Here is an 18700-nt window from a genome sequence, read left to right as displayed (position 1 = left end):
GTTCAGCCTGGTGAAGGACTTATCCTTGGTCATAGAGCTAATAATTATCATCAGAGCCAAAAACTGAAATCCAAATATTCTGACCCCCAGCCCAACACTCATTCTGCAAAACTGCCAACAGCAACATCTGCTCAATGAGACAAGTAATTATAATCTTGTCATTTATCACATATGTCATATTTGCTTCCAACCCCATACCTTTATTCATGCTGCTTTCTTGGCCCAGACAATCCCTCCTCTGACCTTTCAACTTCCTTATCTCTCAAGGTTAGTTGCCTAGATAGCACCCAGATGTTAAAACACAAATAAGTTATACTCTCGCATATTGCATCTTACCAAATTGGATTTTTTTTTTTACCAGGTTGGACGTAAGAACCATTTGTCACAATAGCATTAAATATGTATTAAATTTTATTTGTTAAATGAATTAAATAAAGCATTAAATATGGACATCTTAGGTACTCCTCACCCTTCAAAGTCTATACATGAGCCCCTAATGATTCTACCTGGCCCTGAAGGTTGAATGTACCTACAAACACTAATGTATATAAGCAGTTAGTTGTCTCACATTACCCCCTATAAGTTCTTTTCTCTCTAATAATAATAAACTTATTTTTCAGATTTATTCAGATCCTTTAGAGAACAAATAATGTCTCATATTTCTATTTCTCAAACTTCCTACTTCAATAATCAGATATAGATTCATAGATTTTAAAAGGTTCAGAAGAAAAGAAAGAATGGGAACCAGTATTTATTCGGTATTTTATATACACAATTATTTTATTCTGATATACTCAAATAAAATTTCCTTTTTTATTTGGTAAACTTGCATTTTTATGTAGGAAATTTGAAATTTTACAGCTTATATATGGTTTGGGGTTTCATGCACACCAAATGCACACCAAACATCTATGAAATCTCCTTGAAAAAAAAAATGCTTAGTTTCCCCAATTATCGTGTGCCTACACTTTGCCAGTCAATTCTAATGGTGGTTGAGTGGAAAAGACTAACAAATAGCACTGAAAAGGGCACTTATCTTTGTGTTATATATATGGAAAAGCATGACATGTTAGGGAATCTAACAGGGGCAGGGAAACTCCTCTCTCCAAATCTGCGGCAGCACTATGGGGCATGGTAAACAAAGCTCATTCACGTGATGGATTTCAGTAAACAAAGGCATAAGACATGCAATAAAACCTAAGTGAAAGAAGCACTCTTGTAGATGCTGTTAGACAGAGTATACACTGGGGTGACTGCTCTGGAAGATGACATAAAAGGCTTATCAATATTTTACATGCACATAGCCTTCAGTATGACACATCTACTAGTAAGATTTGATCTTTGAATCAACTGCAAAAGTATATCAAAATATATGAATGCAAACCTTTGGTTTTAATACAGAATTATAACAACAAAAACTAAAAATCATCTACATGTTTGGAGTAGAGCACTGCTTCAATAAATTATGGTACACTCACAGTATGGAATATTAAGCACCACTGAAAACAATGGAAATATCTGCATCTCTAAGACATATGTGTTTAACTGCAAGAAAAAGCAAGATACAGAACAAGAAATTAAGTATGAGCACATTTGGGTACATGTATGCATTCATGCCTGTATTATGTATGTATGTATGTATGTATAAAGGGTTTGGGTTTTGTAGGTTCCTTTTTTTTTTTTTTTTTTTTTTTTTGCTTTGATTCCTATATAGATTCACAAGAAAATGTAAACAGTGATCATACCTTTAAAAAAAGATTTGGGAGTTAGCATGTGTGTGAGTGGGTATGATAGAGAATTTACTTCTTATTTTCATACTATTTATATTATTTTTTTAACTATATGCCTATTCATAGAAAAATGTAAATAAATGCTTTTAAAATTCTACAAATACATAAAGTAAATACTAGTATACGAAGACTCATTGACAGATATTATTATCAGCCTCTGGAAATTATAAGACACTGAAGATATGAAATTACTACCTCAAAAGCAGATGTTTAGAAAGTACCCAACTGTTCATTAGTTTTATCTTTAATGTGTTTAATCTATCAGTGCTATTTTGCTTAATTAACTGGAAATTTGACTTGTAAACTCATAAAGGTAACAGAGAAAGTAAAGAATATTATTGATATTTCAAGCAAATTCCAAACATAATTTAAGTAGTTTAACTCAAACATAACTGAACCCCTTCCTCTACATAGTGAATGCAGCCACAGATGTAAATCAGCTTACTGTATTAAACTATTAAATTTAACTAATTACACTGGACATTGTAATTGGAAATGAGCCCCTAGCTGTCAGTATAATGTGGAATTCATCCTAAATGCATGTCCTTTCTATTATCCTGTGTGAATATTCTCTTTTTTAATGTTTTTATTTATTTATTTTGAGAGAGAGTGATAGAGAATGAGTGGGGTAGGGGCAGAGAGAGAGGGTGACAGAGAATCCCTCTAGCATAAGAGCCTGACATGGGACTTGAACCCATGAACCATGAGATTATGACCTGAGCCAAAATCAAGAGCCAAACGCTCAACCAACTGAGCTACCCAGGTACCCCATGAACACTCTTTAAAATAATTATATGTTCCAAACACTTCAAAACTCAAATCGGTAATACAGTCCTTTGAAATGTCATTATCCACTATTGATCAAAGAAGTCCATTTGACTGAGGTAGCCATTAAACACTAGGAACATCATTTAACAGATATTTTTGGAAATCCAGGCATGTAAGGTGCCACACTCAAATAGCACCTACGTAAGTGTTGAGCACTTCTGGGGTTCAAAAATGGGAAAATCCCCATATGGAATGGAAATAATGGTAAAATCACTGGCATCAAGATAGGCCTTAAGAGAAAACTGGAATTTGTGCCAATACAGAAAAGACAGAAGGTTGAATATTCATGTTGTAGGGCAAGATAACAGAAGTTCTGAGAAGGAACAGTAATAATTTTAGCAGCTTAAAAGGAAATGATACTGAGAAAAGGTAGCAGATATGTTTGGATAGGAGAGGTGGTCTCAAATACTAAACTAAAAAATAAAAGAAATATTCAGCAGCCAATACTGATTAACTATAGGACTATTGGTACAGGTAGGATAGGCCTAGCTATTTCCTTAGGACAACGGTTCTCAATCATGAGTGTGTACCACAATCACCAGGAGGCCCTGTAAAATATAGACTGCTCAGCCTCACTTCAGGGTATCTGATCCAGTAGGTCTGGAGTAAAGACCAAGAATTTTCATTTCTAACAAACCCTCAGGTTTGTTGATGCTGATGCTGTTGTTCTGGAGACCAGAGCTGAAGAACCACTATCCAAGAACAACTGAGAGCACATCAAATACCTTGTCTCTTCAGAGGGCATGACACAAAACACCAGAGATGCTGAGAAAAATGGCATCCTCACATAACTTGAGACAGGTTCAGGCCTTCCTAAGTCTGATCCAACCAACCCTCACACTCAACTCTCATGGAACTGATCTATGAAATGCAACCAACGTGGACTTCTGGGGGAATGGTCCTTGGTCCCACGTTAACCACCCCACCTCCCAGTGAGTCTGACCAAAGGAAACAGTTCTGTAACTAGACACAGACCTACACGTATCATCTTAAAACCAACCATGAACAAGATCATCACTTGATATGTCTTATTTAATTCCCAGAGTTCAATAAACTGTACCTATTTGACAAAGATTGTGTGACACCATGTCACTTCACCAACTGCAGTGTGAAAATGCATAACAACCCACATTAAGACCCCAAAACCAATACATGATGAAAGCCCATGAAAGGGTCACTAATGAGAATGTCCTAATAGCCTACTATCCCCAAAACAGTCATTATGGAGGTTGCCTGGTCACTTCTTTCCCCTTGAAATTTGTAGGAATACAAACAGTTGCCATAGGGAAAGAGCACAGGATGCATATTAAGAAGCAAGATGCATTATTAAACCCTCTGGCTGTCAAGATGTCACTGTGAGGTATTTTTTGGATGTGATAAACATTCAAATAGAGGAAGTTAAGATGGTGAAGAAGTAGGGGGACTGGGATTTCCCTTGTCCCTCAAATACTGCTGTATTGAGGTCATAACACTTGAAATACTCAGGAATACAGTCTTCAGAGTGACAGAAAAATCTCCACAGGTGGACGGAGACAGCTTGGCGGGACAGAAGTGCATGTCTGTGAACTGGGGGAGATAAAATAGCATAGGCACAGAGGGGAGGGAACCCCTTAAGTGGAGGGACAAAAGGGAGAGAAAGAGAGGCTGTCGAAGTGTGGTATTGTGTTACGACAAGAGAGAAACCTCTATGGACCATGGCCTGGAGAATGAGAAATACAGAAAATATCAGTTTCTACTTTGCAAACAGCCTTAGGAGCTGAAGACCGGAGTTTTCAGGGTTGTGTGACTTTCTCCAGACCAAACCCCATATGGTGTGCATGCACCTGAGGGGTGGGAGCCAGCCCCGGGACACTGGGAGAGAATGGTCCCCTCCCTGGAGTACTGTACAAATAGGGTTTATTGCCACCCACCCCAAGGACAAAAGACCCTGCAGGCACCAGCCAGAGGCCCTTTGTCAGCAGGGAGGAGTGGCACTACCCCAGAACCAGGCCCAGGTGGAGGAGGGATCCTTTCACACATGTAGTTTTGAATCCCAGCCCAGGGTCTGGGAGGCACGGGACACTATGGAGCAGGACAAGCCAACTGCCCACCCCTACTCTGTGAATGTTGCCTGAACAGAGTGATTTGAGACACCTGGTCTGGTCTGGGGAGGAAAGATTCGGGTGTCACCATTTTTCTCCCCATCACCCACATGGCGGGGCTTCAGGGAACAGGACAGCGGCCCCCAGTGGAGGTGGACCCGCTTACACCAAACCCTGCCACTCTGTGTCTGGTTACTGCTTATCTACTGGAGCAGGACAAACACTGAGTGAACCAGATGGCCTCTCCTCCAGACCAGCACAGCTACCAGTCCCAGAAACAAACAGACAACTGTACTGCAGTTTTGTATGTTAGTCTGGTATTTTTTTTTCTCTCTTTGCTTTCCTTCTCTTTTCCCTTCTAAACCCTTTGGAATCAGGCTCATAGTTTCTGATTTTATTTTTGGCTAATTCTTATCCTATCTATATCTATATCTATATCTATATCCCTTTTTTTCTTTCTTTCTTTCTCTGTTATGTTGTTTGTTTGTTTAATCAGGTATTTTTATTCAATATTTCTTTGATTGTCTGCCTGGTCTTTTTTGCCCCTTAATTTTTCTCTTTGTATGGAGTTAGGTCGCCTGCCCTTTCCTTTTTTCCAGGCTTACTTCAAAGAACAAATCAAAGCATACCGGGAAGAAGGTCCAAACAATCCACCACTACAAGCAGTGGGATAGAGCAGCCAAATATGCAACAACAGAGTACATGCAAAACACTCCAAAAACACTTTATGAAGTGTCAGGCCCTAGACAATGTATGACCCCTTTTTAATATGGTGGTATCACAGGTTCAGGACACATAACAAGCTATTAAAACATGTAAAAGACAGAACGCTAACCAAAATGATGAAATGGAGGAATTCTCCTCAATGAAAATTCCAGGAAGAAATGACAGCCAGAGAATTGCTCAAAAAAGATCCAAACAATATATCTGAACAACAATTTAGAATAACAGTCATAAGACTAATAGCTGGGCTTGAAAAAAAAAGTATAGGAGACAGCAGAGAATCTACTGCTGAAGAGATTAAAGACCTAAGAAATAGTCACAAAGAATTACGAAATGTTGTAAATGAGATGCAAAAAAACTAGCAGCAGTGACAACCAGGATGGAAGAAGCAGAGGAGCAAATAGGTGAAGTAGAAGATAAAATTATGGAAATGATGAAGATGAGAAAAAGAAGGAAAGGAAATTACTAGATCACAAGGGGAGAATTAGAGACCTAAGTGATTCAATGAAATGAAATAATAGCCATATCATAGGAGTTCCAAGTTAGAAAGACTGAGAGAAAGGGGCAGAAGGTTTATTTGAACAAATTATAGCTAAAAACTTCCCTAATTTGGGGAAGGAAACAGATATCCAAGTCCAAGAGGCACAGAGAACTCCCTTCAAAAACAACAAAAACAGGTCAACACCATGACATGATAGTGAAACTGGTAAAAATACAAAGATAAAAAGAGAATTCTGAAAGCAGTTAGGGACAAACAGGCCTGCACCTACAAGGGTAGACATAAGGGTTGTAGCAGATCTGTCCACAGGCCAGAAGGGAATTGCAGGAAATATTTAATGTTCTGAAACAGGAAACATATGCAGCCAAGAATCCTTTATCCAGCAAAGCTGTCACTAAGAACAGGAGAGATAAAGGCTTTCCCAGACAAACAAAACTAAAGGAATTCATGACAAATATACCAGCCATGCAGGGAACCCTAAAGGGGATTCTGTGAGTGGAAAGCAGCAAAGACTACAAAGGACCAGAGACATCACCACAAGCACAAAACCTAAAGATAACACAATGCCACTAAATCCATATCTTTCAATAATTACTCTGAATGTAAATAGACTAAATGCACCAATCAAAAAACACAGGGTATCAGAATTGATAAAAAAAATAAGATCCATCTATATGTTGCCTACAAGAGACTCATTTTAGACCTGAGGACATCTGCAGATTAAAAGTGTAAGGATGGAGATCTATCATGCTACTGGATGTCAAAAGAGAGCTGAAGCAGCCATACTTATATTAGACAAACTAGATTTTAAAACAAACACTGAAACAAGAGATGAATAAGGTCATCATAATTAAGGGGTCTATACATCAATAAGAGATAACAATTGTAAATGTTTATGCCCCCAATGTGAAGAACCCAAATATGTAAATCAATTAATCCCAAACACAAATGTATAGATAATACTGTGATTATACGAGACTTGAATACTCCACTTAAAGCAATGGACAGATCATCTAGTCAGAAAAGTAATAAGGAAACAACAGCTCTGAATGACACATTGGACCAGATGGACACAACAGATATATTCAAAACTTTTCATCCAAAAGCAGCAGAATACACATTCTTCCCAAGTGCACATGGAACATTCTCCAAAATAGATCATATACTGGGTCACAAAAGAGCCCCCAGAAATACAAAAGGATTGAAATCATACCATGTATATTTTGATATTGCAAAACTTGAACTAACCACAAGAAAAAATTTGGAAAGCACACAAATAGATGGAGGTTAAAGAACATTCTACAAAAGAATGAATGAGTAAACTTAGGAAATTAAAGAAGAAATTTTAAAAATATATGGAAGCAACTGAAAAATGAAGACATGACAGTCCAAACCCTTTGGGATGCAGCAAAGGCAGTCCTAAGAGGAAAATACATTGTAATTCAGGCCTATCTCAAGAAGTAAGAAAGGTCCCAAATACATAACCTAACTTCACACCTAAAGTAACTACAAAGGCAGCAGCAAAGAAAGCCCAAAGCCAGCAGATGATGAGAAATAATAAATATTAGAGCAGAAATAAACAATATAGAATACAAAAAAAACTAGTATAAAAGATCAATGAATCTAAGAGCTGGTCTTTTGAAAGAAAAAACAAGTCTGGCCAGACTTCCCAAAAAGAAAAGACAGAGGACCCAAATAGATAAAATCATGAATGAAAGAGGAGAGATCACAACCAACACCACATAAATACAAACAATTATTAGAGAATTCTATGAAAAAGCATATGCCACCAAATTGGACAATCTGGAATAATGGAAACACCCACATACTACCAAAACTCAAAAGGGAGGAAATAGAAACTTTGAACAGACCCATAGCAAATGAAGAAACTGAATCAGTTATCACAAATCTTCCAACAGGGGCACCTAAGTGGTTCAGTCTGTTAAGCATCCAACTTTGGCTTAGGTCATAATCTCACAGTATATGGGTTCAAACCCCACAAAGGGCTCTGTGCTGACAGTGCAGAGCATGGAGCCTTCTGTGAGTTCTGTGTCTCCCTCTCTCTCTCTGCCCTGCCCCCACTCACACTCTGTCTCTCTCTTTCAAAAATAAATAAATATTTTTACAAAATCAAATGTTAAAGAAAATTTTTTTTTTTTTTTTTAAATTTTTTTTTTTCAACGTTTATTTATTTTTGGGACAGAGAGAGACCGAGCATGAACGGGGGAGGGGCAGAGAGAGAGGGAGACACAGAATCGGAAACAGGCTCCAGGCTCTGAGCCATCAGCCCAGAGTCTGACGTGGGGCTCGAACTCCCGGACCGCGAGATCGTGACCTGGCTGAAGTCGGACGCTTAACCGACTGCGCCACCCAGGCGCCCCAAAGAAAATTTTTTTTAAAAATCTCCCAACAAAAGTCCTGGGTCAGATGGCTTCCCAGGGGAATTATACCAGACATTTAAAGCAGGGTCAATACTTATTTTTCTCAATCTGTTCCAAAAAACAGAAATTGATGGAAATCTTCCAGACTCATTCTATGAAGCCAGCACTACCTTGACTTCCAAACCAGACAGAGATCCCAATACAAAAGAGAATTACAGGCCAATATCCCTGATGAACATGCATGCAAAGACTCTCAACAAGATACTAGCAAACCGAATTTACAGTATATTAAAAGAATTATTCACCGTGATCAAGTGAGATCCATTCCTGGGCTGCAGGGCTGGTTCAATATTTGCAAATCAATCAATGTGATACATCACATTAATAGAAGAAAGGATAAGAACCATATGATCCTGTCAATAGACACAGAAAAAGCATTTGACAAAATATAGCATCCTTCCTTAATAAAAATCCTCAAGAAAGCCCTGAAAGAAGGAATAAACTTAAACACATTAAAGCCATCTATGAAAAGCCTACAGCTAATATCATCCTCAATGGGGAAAACCTGAGAGCTTTCCCCTGAGATTAGGAACACAACGGGGATGTCCACTCTCACCACTGTTGTTTAACATAGTGTTGGAAGCCCTAGCCTCAGCAATCAGACAACAAAAAGAAATAAAAGGCATCCAAATTGGCAAAAAAGTCAAACTTTCACTTTCCACAGATGACATGATACTCTACATGGAAAACCCAAAGACTCCACCAAAATACTGCTACAAATGATATATGAATTCAGCAAAGTTGCAGGATATAAAATCAATGAACAGAAATCAGTTGCATTTCTATACACTAATAATGAAGCAACAGAAATAAATATCAAGGAATCAATTCCATCTACAATTGCATCAAGAACTCTAAAATAAATACCTAGGAATAAACCCAAACAAAGAGATAAAAGATCTGTACACTAAAAACTATAGAATGCTTATGAAACAAACTGAAGAAGACACAAAATAATGGAAACACATTCCATGCTCATGGATTAGAAGAACAAATATTGTTAAAATATCAATACTACTCAAAGCAATCTACATATTCAATGCAATCCCAATCAAAATAGCACCAGCATTCTTCACAGAGCTAGAAGAAACAATCCTAAAATTTGTATGGAACCACAGAAGACCCCAAATAGACAAAGCAATGTTGAAAAAGAAAAACAAAGTTGGAGGCATCACAATCCTGGACTTTATCCTGAATTACAAACATGTAATCATCAAGACAGTATGGTACTGGCACAAAAACAGACACACAGACCAATGGAATAGAACAGAGAACCCAGAAATGGACCCACAAATATATAGCCAACTAATCTTTGCCAAAGCAAGAAAGAGTATCCAATGGAAAAAACACAATCTCTTTAGCAAATGGTGCTGGGAAACTGGACAGCAACATGCAGAAAAATGAAACTGGACCACTTTCTTATACCTTACACAAAAATAAATTTGAAATGGATGAAAGACCTAAATGTGAGACAGGATACCATCAAAATCCTACAGGAGAAAACAGGCAGCAACCTCTTTGACCTTGGCCGCATCAACTTCTTATTTGACATGTCTCTGAAGGCAAGAAAAATAAAAGCAAAAATGAACTATTGGGACCTCATCAAGATAAAAAGCTTCTGCACAGCAAAGGAAACAATCAACAAAACTAAAAGGCAACTGACAGAATAAGAGAAGATGTTTGCAAATGCCATATCAGGTAAAGGGTTAGTATCAAAACTCTATAACGAATTTACCAAACTCAGGGGTGCCTGGGTGGCTCAGCCGGTTAAGCGGCTGACTTCGGCTCAGGTCATGATCTTGCGGTCCATGAGTTCGAGCCCCGCGTCGGGCTCTGTGCTGACAGCTCAGAGCCTGGAGCCTGTTTCAGATTCTGTGTCTCCCTCTCTCTGACCCTCCCCCGTTCATGCTTTGTCTCTCTCTGTCTCAAAAATAAACGTTAAAAAAAAATTAAAAAAAAAAAAAAAAGAATTTACCAAACTCAACACCCGAAAAAAAAAAAAATCCAATGGGCAGAAGGTATGAATAGACAGTTTTTCTCTCTCCCTTTTTTTTAATGTTTCTTTTTGAGAGAGAGACAGATCATGAGTAGGGGAGGAGCAGAGAGAGAGGAAGACAGAATTCGAAGCAGGCTCCAGGCTCTGAGTTGTCAGCATGGAGCCTGAAGCAGGGCTCGAACTTACAAACTGCAAGATCATGACCTGAGCCAAAGTCAGACGCTTAACTGACTGAGCCACCCAGGTGCCCCGACACTTTTCCAAAGAAGACATCCAGATGACAAACAGACACATGAAAAGATGTTCAACATCGCTCATCATCAAGGAAATACAAATCAAAACCACACTGAGACACCACCTCACACCGGTCAGAGCGGCTAACCTTAACAACTCGGGAAACAACAAATGTTGGTGAGGATGTGGAGAAAGGGGAAACTTCTTGCAGTGTTCGTGGGAATGCAAACTGATGCAGCCACTCTAGAAAACAGTGTGAAGATTCCTCAAAAAATTAAAAATAGAATGACCCTATGACCCAGCAATTTCAGTACTAGGAATTTGTCCAAAGGATACAGGAGTGCTGATTCGAAGGGGCACATACACCCCAATGCTTATAGCAGCACTATCAACAATAGCCAAATTATGGAAAGTGCACAAATGTCCACCCTGATGGATGGATAAAGAAGATGTATACACACACACACACATACATACATACATACATACATACATACGTGCATACAAAATACAATACTACCCAGCAATGAAAAGAATGAAATCTTGCCATTTTCAGAAACATGGATGGAACTGAAGGGTATTATGACAAGCGAAATAAGTCATAGAAAGACAGATATCATATGATTTCACTCATATGTGGAATTTGAGAGTCTTAAAAAGATGACAATAGAGGAAGGGAAGGAAAAATAAGATACAGAGTAGGAGGCAAACCATAAGAGACTCTTAAATACAGAGAACAAACTGAGGTTTGATGAGGGTGGGGGGGGGTGGAGTGGTGGTGAAAATGGGTATAGGGCATTTGTTGGGATGAGCACTGGGTGCTGTATGTAAGTGATGGATCATAGGAATCTACTCCTAAAGCCAAGACTACATTGTATGTTAGTTAACTTAACAATAAAAAACAAACAAAAAAAAAAACCATGCAAATAATAGACTCTGAGTAAAGCAGATTAATCTCCATAATGTAGGTGGGCCTCATTCAATCAGTTGAAGGTTTTACAAGATAAAAGACTGACCTCTCTGAAGAAGAGGGAACTTTGCCTGCAGAATGCCTCCAGATTCAAGTCTGCAACATCAATTCTTTTGTGGGTCTGCAGTCTACAAACCTGCCCTATAGATTTCAGACCTGTCAGCCCCCACAATTGTATGAATCAATTTCTTTAAAATTTCTTTTAAATAAATCTTTCCATATACATGTACACACATATACATACACATACACATATACATATACATATACATATACATATACATATACATATAATTCATCATTATCAAGTAGGGACAAAGATTGTGAACAGAGAGTGTGTGACAGGACTGTCAGCTACTCCCATTGGTTCTGTTTCTCTGCAAAACCCCAACAAACACAACGCCTTCCAGTTCACCATCTCTATCCCTCACTTGATACTGATCAATTACCTTCATCTTTATAAAACAGAAGTCTCTAAAACCTAAGACATGCCAGGACTGATACTTGATGGATTTTCTTTCTGGAATTTCCCTGTACATACATAGGTATAGCTTTATCTCTAGTTCAAAAAGTAACACATGCTTCTGGTAAACTAAGTAACTAGAAAAGACAATATAAAAGGCACCTCTAATCATCTAGTAATAACTACTCTTAACCTTTTAGTCTATGTCTCCACATCAAATTTAAGCTCCTCCTTAAATGACCATTAGATAACTGATTTTGTAAGGGGGGGGAAATATTTTTTTCTTCTTTATATTTTAGATTATTTTTTTTCAAACTATTCATCAAATAATTATCTTCAGTTGGAGAAATACCTCTTTCTAAGAAGACATAAACTATGTGTGCTATATTTGATGGGATATTAAGATAAAAGGAGATTATTTTAGAAATTTTATTTGAGGGGCATCTGGGTCACTCAGTCAGTTAAGCATCCAACTTCAGCTCATGTCATGATCTCTCCGTCCATGAGTTCAAGCCCCACATTAGGCTCTGTGCCAACAGCTCAGAGCCTGAAGCCTGCTTCATATTCTGTGTCTCCCTCTCTCTTGGTCCTTTCCCCACTTGTGCTCTGACTCTCTCTCTCTCAAAAATAAAATAAAAACATTAAAGGAAATGTTATTTGATAAAATCTTAAGTATGAAAACATTTATCAAGAAGATAAATCTTGTATTTTTCACAGAAGTAATGATCTTATTATAGCAATGCACCATGTTTGTAAATACCAGCATAAAGTCTTGGACAACACTGGCCAGTCACAGAATATCAGTAGGTAGAATTGTATTGATTCCCCTGTTGTGTGAGATATACGTAGTACAATAGCTGATTTACATGTATGCACTATGCTATGTTTAAAATATATATGTACATATAAATGTGTTCAAAGAATATGCATTAAAATGTTTTTTTTTTAATTTTTTTTCAACGTTTTTTATTTATTTTTGGGACAGAGCGAGACAGAGCATGAACGGGGGAGGGGCAGAGAGAGAGGGAGACACAGAATCTGAAACAGGCTCCAGGCTCTGAGCCATCAGCCCAGAGCCTGACGCGGGGCTCGAACTCACAGACCGCAAGATCGTGACCTGGCTGAAGTCGGACGCTTAACCGACTGCGCCACCCAGGCGCCCCGCATTAAAATGTTTTTAAGATTAAAAAAAAGAAAAAGAAAAGGTCTCCTTTTACCTTCAAAATGAAGTTTACCCTTTAAAATGTATCAGACTTAATGACATTTGTATTCAATAGCTCTATATATAAACCTCAACCAGAAGCAACCAGCTCCTAGCCATTGAGAAAACACCTCTGCTGTGGTTACACAAACTATACAATCACACTGAATTTCCACAGTGAGCACAAACTAGAAGGAAGGGCCCAGGAACTGACATCTTACCAAGCATCCATCCTGATTCAAATGCTCTTTGGAATCCATACTAAGCTTCCTCTTTCTGTTGGGCTGTTTCATTGCCACTTTAGCACTCCTTAGCAAAGTGTTTTTCTGCAAAATAGTGCCACATAAAAAATTTAGGAGTTTTGCCCCTTTAGAATAACAAAAACAATCCCCCCAAAATTTTCTCATTAAACTTCTTCTAATTTGTTTCCATAAATACCCTGAAACTGAGGTGACATAAAAATTTCACTGTTGCTTTTATAGACACTACTATAATAATAAGTTAACGGGAGAAGAGATGAGTTTTCCGCCTCATCTAGAATTTATATCACAAAGAAAATAGATACTTTTCTTTGGTCTTACCTATTACATCATTTTTGTTTTGTTTTGTTTTGTTTTGTTTTTGTTTTTTTGTTTTGTTTGCTTAGCTGATTTAACCAATTTGGATTCACTGCAATCTGCCTATTCAGATAGGCTGTACTCACACAGTCTGACCGTCCACAGGTGTCAAGGCAAAAGTATTCTTGGTGAGAGGACTTTTGTCATACAAGGCATAGCACAGCAATCTGGAACAGAGAAAATAAAAAAAAAACTTTACCAAACCAATTTATTATGACCACTCTTCAGTACACTAACAATTACAGTAGTGGATTAGTAACAAAATTAATCAGTAGTAAAAAACTCTCAGCAAACAAAAGTCCAGGACCTGAAGATTCACAGGTAAAGTCTACTAAACATGGAAAGTAGAGCTAATAACTATCCCTCTCAAAATTATCCCCAAAAAATATAAAAGGAAGGAATTCTTCCAAATTCATGCTATGAGGACAGAATTACCCTGATACAAAGACCAGACAAAGGCACTACAAAAAAGAAAATTACAGGCCAATATCCCTGATAAACACAGATGCAAAAATTCTTCAAAAAAATATTAGCAAACTTAATTCAACCATACATTAAAAGGATCATTCACCAGAAATAAGTGAGATTTATTCCAGGGATGCAAGGATGGTTCAATATCTGAAAATCAATCACCATGACACACCACATTAACAAAATGAAGAATAAAAATTATATGACTATCTCAAAGATGCAGACAAGCATCTGACAAAATTCAACATCCTTTTATGATAAAAACGCCAAACAAATTTGGTTTAGAAAGAACATACTTCAACATAATAAAAGCCACATATGACAAAACCAGATTACTCAATAATGAAAAGCTGAAAGATTTTTCTCTAAGACTAGGAAAAAGACAAGGATGTCCACTCTCACCACTTTTATTCAACATAGTACTAGAAGGCCTCGCTGCAGCAATAAGACACAAAATAATAGTAAGAGGCACCCAAATTGATAAGGAAGAAGTAAAACTTTCATTATTTGCAGATGACATGATACTATATATAGTTGGCCCTCAAACAACATGGGTTTGAACTGCACATGTTCACTTATATGCAGATTTTTTGCAATAAACAAAGTACAGTCCTGTAAATGTATTTTTCTTCTTTATGATTTTCTTAATAACATTTTATTTTCTCTGGCTTACTTTATTATAAAAGCACAGGATATAATATATGTAATATATAAAACATGGATTAATTGACTATGTTATCAGTAAGTCTTCTGGTCAATAGTAGGCACCTAACAGTTAAGTTTTTTTGGGGGGGTCAAAAGTTACATGCAAATTTTCAACTACACTGGGATTGGTGCCCCTAACCCCCACATTGTTCAAGGGACAACTGTACAGAATACCCTAAAGACTCCACCAAAAAACTGTTAGTCAGTTTTCTGTAAAGTCACAGGATACAAAATTAATACCCAGATATTTCTATACACTATGAGCAAAGTAACAGAAAGAAATTATAGAAACCATCTCATTTACAACTGCATCAAAAATAATAAAATACCTAGTAAAACATATAACCAAGGAGTTGAAAGACCTGAACTCTGAAAAACATAAGACATTGATGAAAAAAAAAAAAGAAGATGAAACAAGTAAGTGGAAATATATACCATGTTTGTGGACTGAAAAAACTAAGATTGTTAAAATGTCCATACTATTCAAAGTAATCTACAGATTCAATTCAATCCCTATCAAAATGCCAATAGTATTTTTCACAGTATTAGGACAAACAATCTTAAGTTTATTTTAAACTACAAAAGACCCTGGGGCACCTGAGCGGCTCAGTAGGTTGAACATCCAACTTAGGCTCAGGTCATGATCTCACAGTTCATGAGTTTGAGCCCCGCATCGGGCTCTGTGCTGACAGCTCAGAGCCCGGATCCTGTTTTGGATTCTGTGTCTCCCTCTCTCCCTGCCACGCCCCTCCTCACACTGTCTCTCTCAAAATAAATAAACATTAAAAATTTTATGGGGCGCCTGGGTGGCGCAGTCGGTTAAGCGTCCGACTTCAGCCAGGTCACGATCTTGCGGTCCGTGAGTTCGAGCCCCGCGTCGGGCTCTGGGCTGATGGCTCGGAGCCTGGAGCCTGTTTCCGATTCTGTGTCTCCCTCTCTCTCTGCCCCTCCCCCGTTCATGCTCTGTCTCTCTCTGTCCCAAAAATAAATAAAAACGTTGAAAAAAAAAATTTAAAAAAAAAATTTTAAATAAAACTACAAAAGACCCTGAATACTTAAAGCAATTTTGAGAAAGAAGAACAAAGCTGGAAGTATCACAATCCAAGATTTCAAACTACATTACAAAGCTTTAGTAATCAAAACAGTATGAAACCGACACAAAAATAGATGCATAGATCCACAGAGCAGAATATCCCAAACTTACATAGTAAATAAATGTGTCACAAAGAAGGCAAGAATATAATACAATGATGAAAAAACAGTCTCTTCAATAAATTGTACTGGGGAAGGAGGACAGCTACATGTAAACGAATGAAAATGGACCGCTTTCATTCACCATACACAAAAATCAACTTAAAATAGATTAGAGACCTAAATGTAAGACCTGAAACCATAAAATTCCTAAAAGGAAATGTAGGCAGTAATCTCTTCGACATCAGCCTTAGCAATATTTTTGTGAATCTGTATCCTCATGCAAGGGCAACAAAAGCAAAAATAAAAAAATAGCACTACATCAAACTCTTGCACAGCAAAGGAAACCATCAACGAAACAAAAAGGCTACTCACTGAATGGGAGAAGATATTTTCAAATGATATATCTAATAAAGGGTTAAAATCTAAAATATGTAAAGAACACATACAACTCAACACCAAAAAAACAAATAATCCAATTAAAAACAGGGAGAGGTCTTGAACAGACATTTTCCCAAAGGAGACATCCAGATGGTCAACAGACACATGAAAAGATTCTGAACATCACTAGTCATCAGAAAAATGCAAATCAAAACCACAATAAGATATCACTTCACACCTGTCAAAATAGTATCAAAAAGTCAATAAAGTGTTGGCAAGGATACACAGAAAAGATAATCCTTGTGCACTGCTGGTGGAAATGTAAACTGGTATAGCCACTATGGAAAACAGTATGGAAATTCTTCAAAAAATTAAAAATAGAAATACCATACAACTCAGTAATTCCATTTCTGGGTATTCACCAAAAAAAGAAAAACAAAAACAAAAACAAAAACAAAACAATAATTCAAAAGGATACATGCACCCCTGTGTTTACTGAAGCATTATTTAAAAAAAAAAAAAAGCCAAGGTATAGAAGCAACCTGAGCGTCCACCAATAGATGAATGGATAAAGAAGATGTTAAATAAATACATATATAAATGTGTGTGTGTGTGTGTGTGTGTGTATACACAACAGAATAATACTCAGCCATAAAAAAGAATGAATTCTTGGCACTCATGACAATACGAATGGACATAGAGTTTACTATGCTAAGGGGAAAAAATCAGATAGAAGAAGACAAGTAGTATATGATTCACTTATATGTGAATCTAAAAAATAAAACAAATGAACAAATAAATTCATAGAGACAGAGAAAAAACTGTCAGTTTCCAGAAGGGAGAGAGATAGAAGGATGGGTGAAATAGATGCAGGGGGTTAAGAGGTAAAAACTTCCAGTTATAAAATAAAAACATCATGGGGATGAAAAGTGCAGTATGGAAAATATAGTCAATACTATTAATAATAATGTTGCATGGTGATAGATGATAACTATACTTACTGTGGTGACCATTTCATAATGTATATATTTGTCAAATCTCTATGTTGTATTCCTGAAACTAATAAAATATTGTATGTCAAACATACTTCAACAAAAATAAAAATTTTAAAAACAAAATGAATACATAAATAACAGTAGACACTCTTTGAAAAATTATTTGGAATGTGTTTGATAAACAGGTTAACCATTTTGGAGAACTTACCCATAGTATTAGATGAGTACCACTGGAGCTATAATTCTCTTTGAAAATTTTTAACTACAACTGACATATAATTTTTAAAAAGTTTAGGGGCACCTGGCTCAGTCAGTTAAGCATCCATTCGACTCTTGATTTCGGCTCAGGTTATGAAGCCTCATGTTGGGCTCTGCAATGAGCATGAAGCCTGCTTGGGATTCTCTCTGTCTCCTTCTCTCTCTGCCCCTCCCCAGCTCATGCTCTCTCTGTCACTCTCAAATAAACTTTAGGGAAAAAAAAGTTTAGCAGACCTAAATCATCTATAGTCCCCAGTGTTTTAGAATCATACATCCAACTTCTTCCTTGATATGTGCCCCTGAACAATGACCCCAGATACTATCAACTGAACATATTCACACCTGAGTTCATCATTTCCCCTCTCACTGCCTCCTAGTTCTGCTCTCTCTTCCTATTTGCAGTAATGACATGATTAATCACCCGTTTGCCCACCTCTGCCCCTCACAGTTCTTCAAACTAGACACTGCATAAGAGTACCAAGCCAATGGCAAGTGAAAGCTGAAATGTACTCTGGGTTCTGCACACGTGCCATTCCCTCTGCCAGGGTTAACACTGGCCGGTCAGAAAATGCATCTTTTTCTGATTCAAACAAAGACTGCTTTTGGGCTAATGGTGGCCCTGACTTTGCCTGAGCCAGAGACCTAGGATCATTTACATCCTTTACATCACACCTCACACTCCATCACCAGGTTCTGCTCATTTTTAACCTACTCAACATTTCTTGAATTCATTTCTCCTACTCCTATTAACTCTGACTACCTCCAATCTTAAGCTCCAGCCAAGTTGTTTGGAACACTGCTTCTCAGCCCCATACTTTTACTGGTCTCTCAACCTCAGAACACCTTCCCTACTATC

General features: G+C 37.4%; 1 protein-coding gene across 2 annotated transcripts in view; it reads right to left on the bottom strand.

Moving 5' to 3' along the window:
- The window catches only part of L3MBTL4 (L3MBTL histone methyl-lysine binding protein 4), a 447392-nt gene that overhangs the window by 349256 nt on the left and 79436 nt on the right, over positions 1-18700 (bottom strand). Inside the window, exons 2-3 of one of the 2 annotated variants that reach the window (XM_047828725.1) lie at positions 13932-14010; positions 13448-13552 (exon numbers count right to left, since the gene is read on the bottom strand). In XM_047828725.1, the coding sequence (XP_047684681.1) occupies positions 13448-13519 (72 nt within the window). In that variant the 5' untranslated portion in view covers positions 13520-13552; positions 13932-14010. Of the gene's footprint in view, positions 1-13447; positions 13553-13929; positions 14011-18700 lie in introns of both variants that reach the window. The other variant, XM_047828726.1, reaches the window with a different exon arrangement.

The sequence above is a fragment of the Prionailurus viverrinus genome, chromosome D3 (assembly GCF_022837055.1).
Source record: "Prionailurus viverrinus isolate Anna chromosome D3, UM_Priviv_1.0, whole genome shotgun sequence".
In the NCBI taxonomy this organism is placed as follows: domain Eukaryota; kingdom Metazoa; phylum Chordata; class Mammalia; order Carnivora; family Felidae; genus Prionailurus; species Prionailurus viverrinus.
The sequence above is the reverse complement of the archived record's forward strand: the minus strand, read 5'-3'. Positions and strand labels throughout refer to the sequence as shown.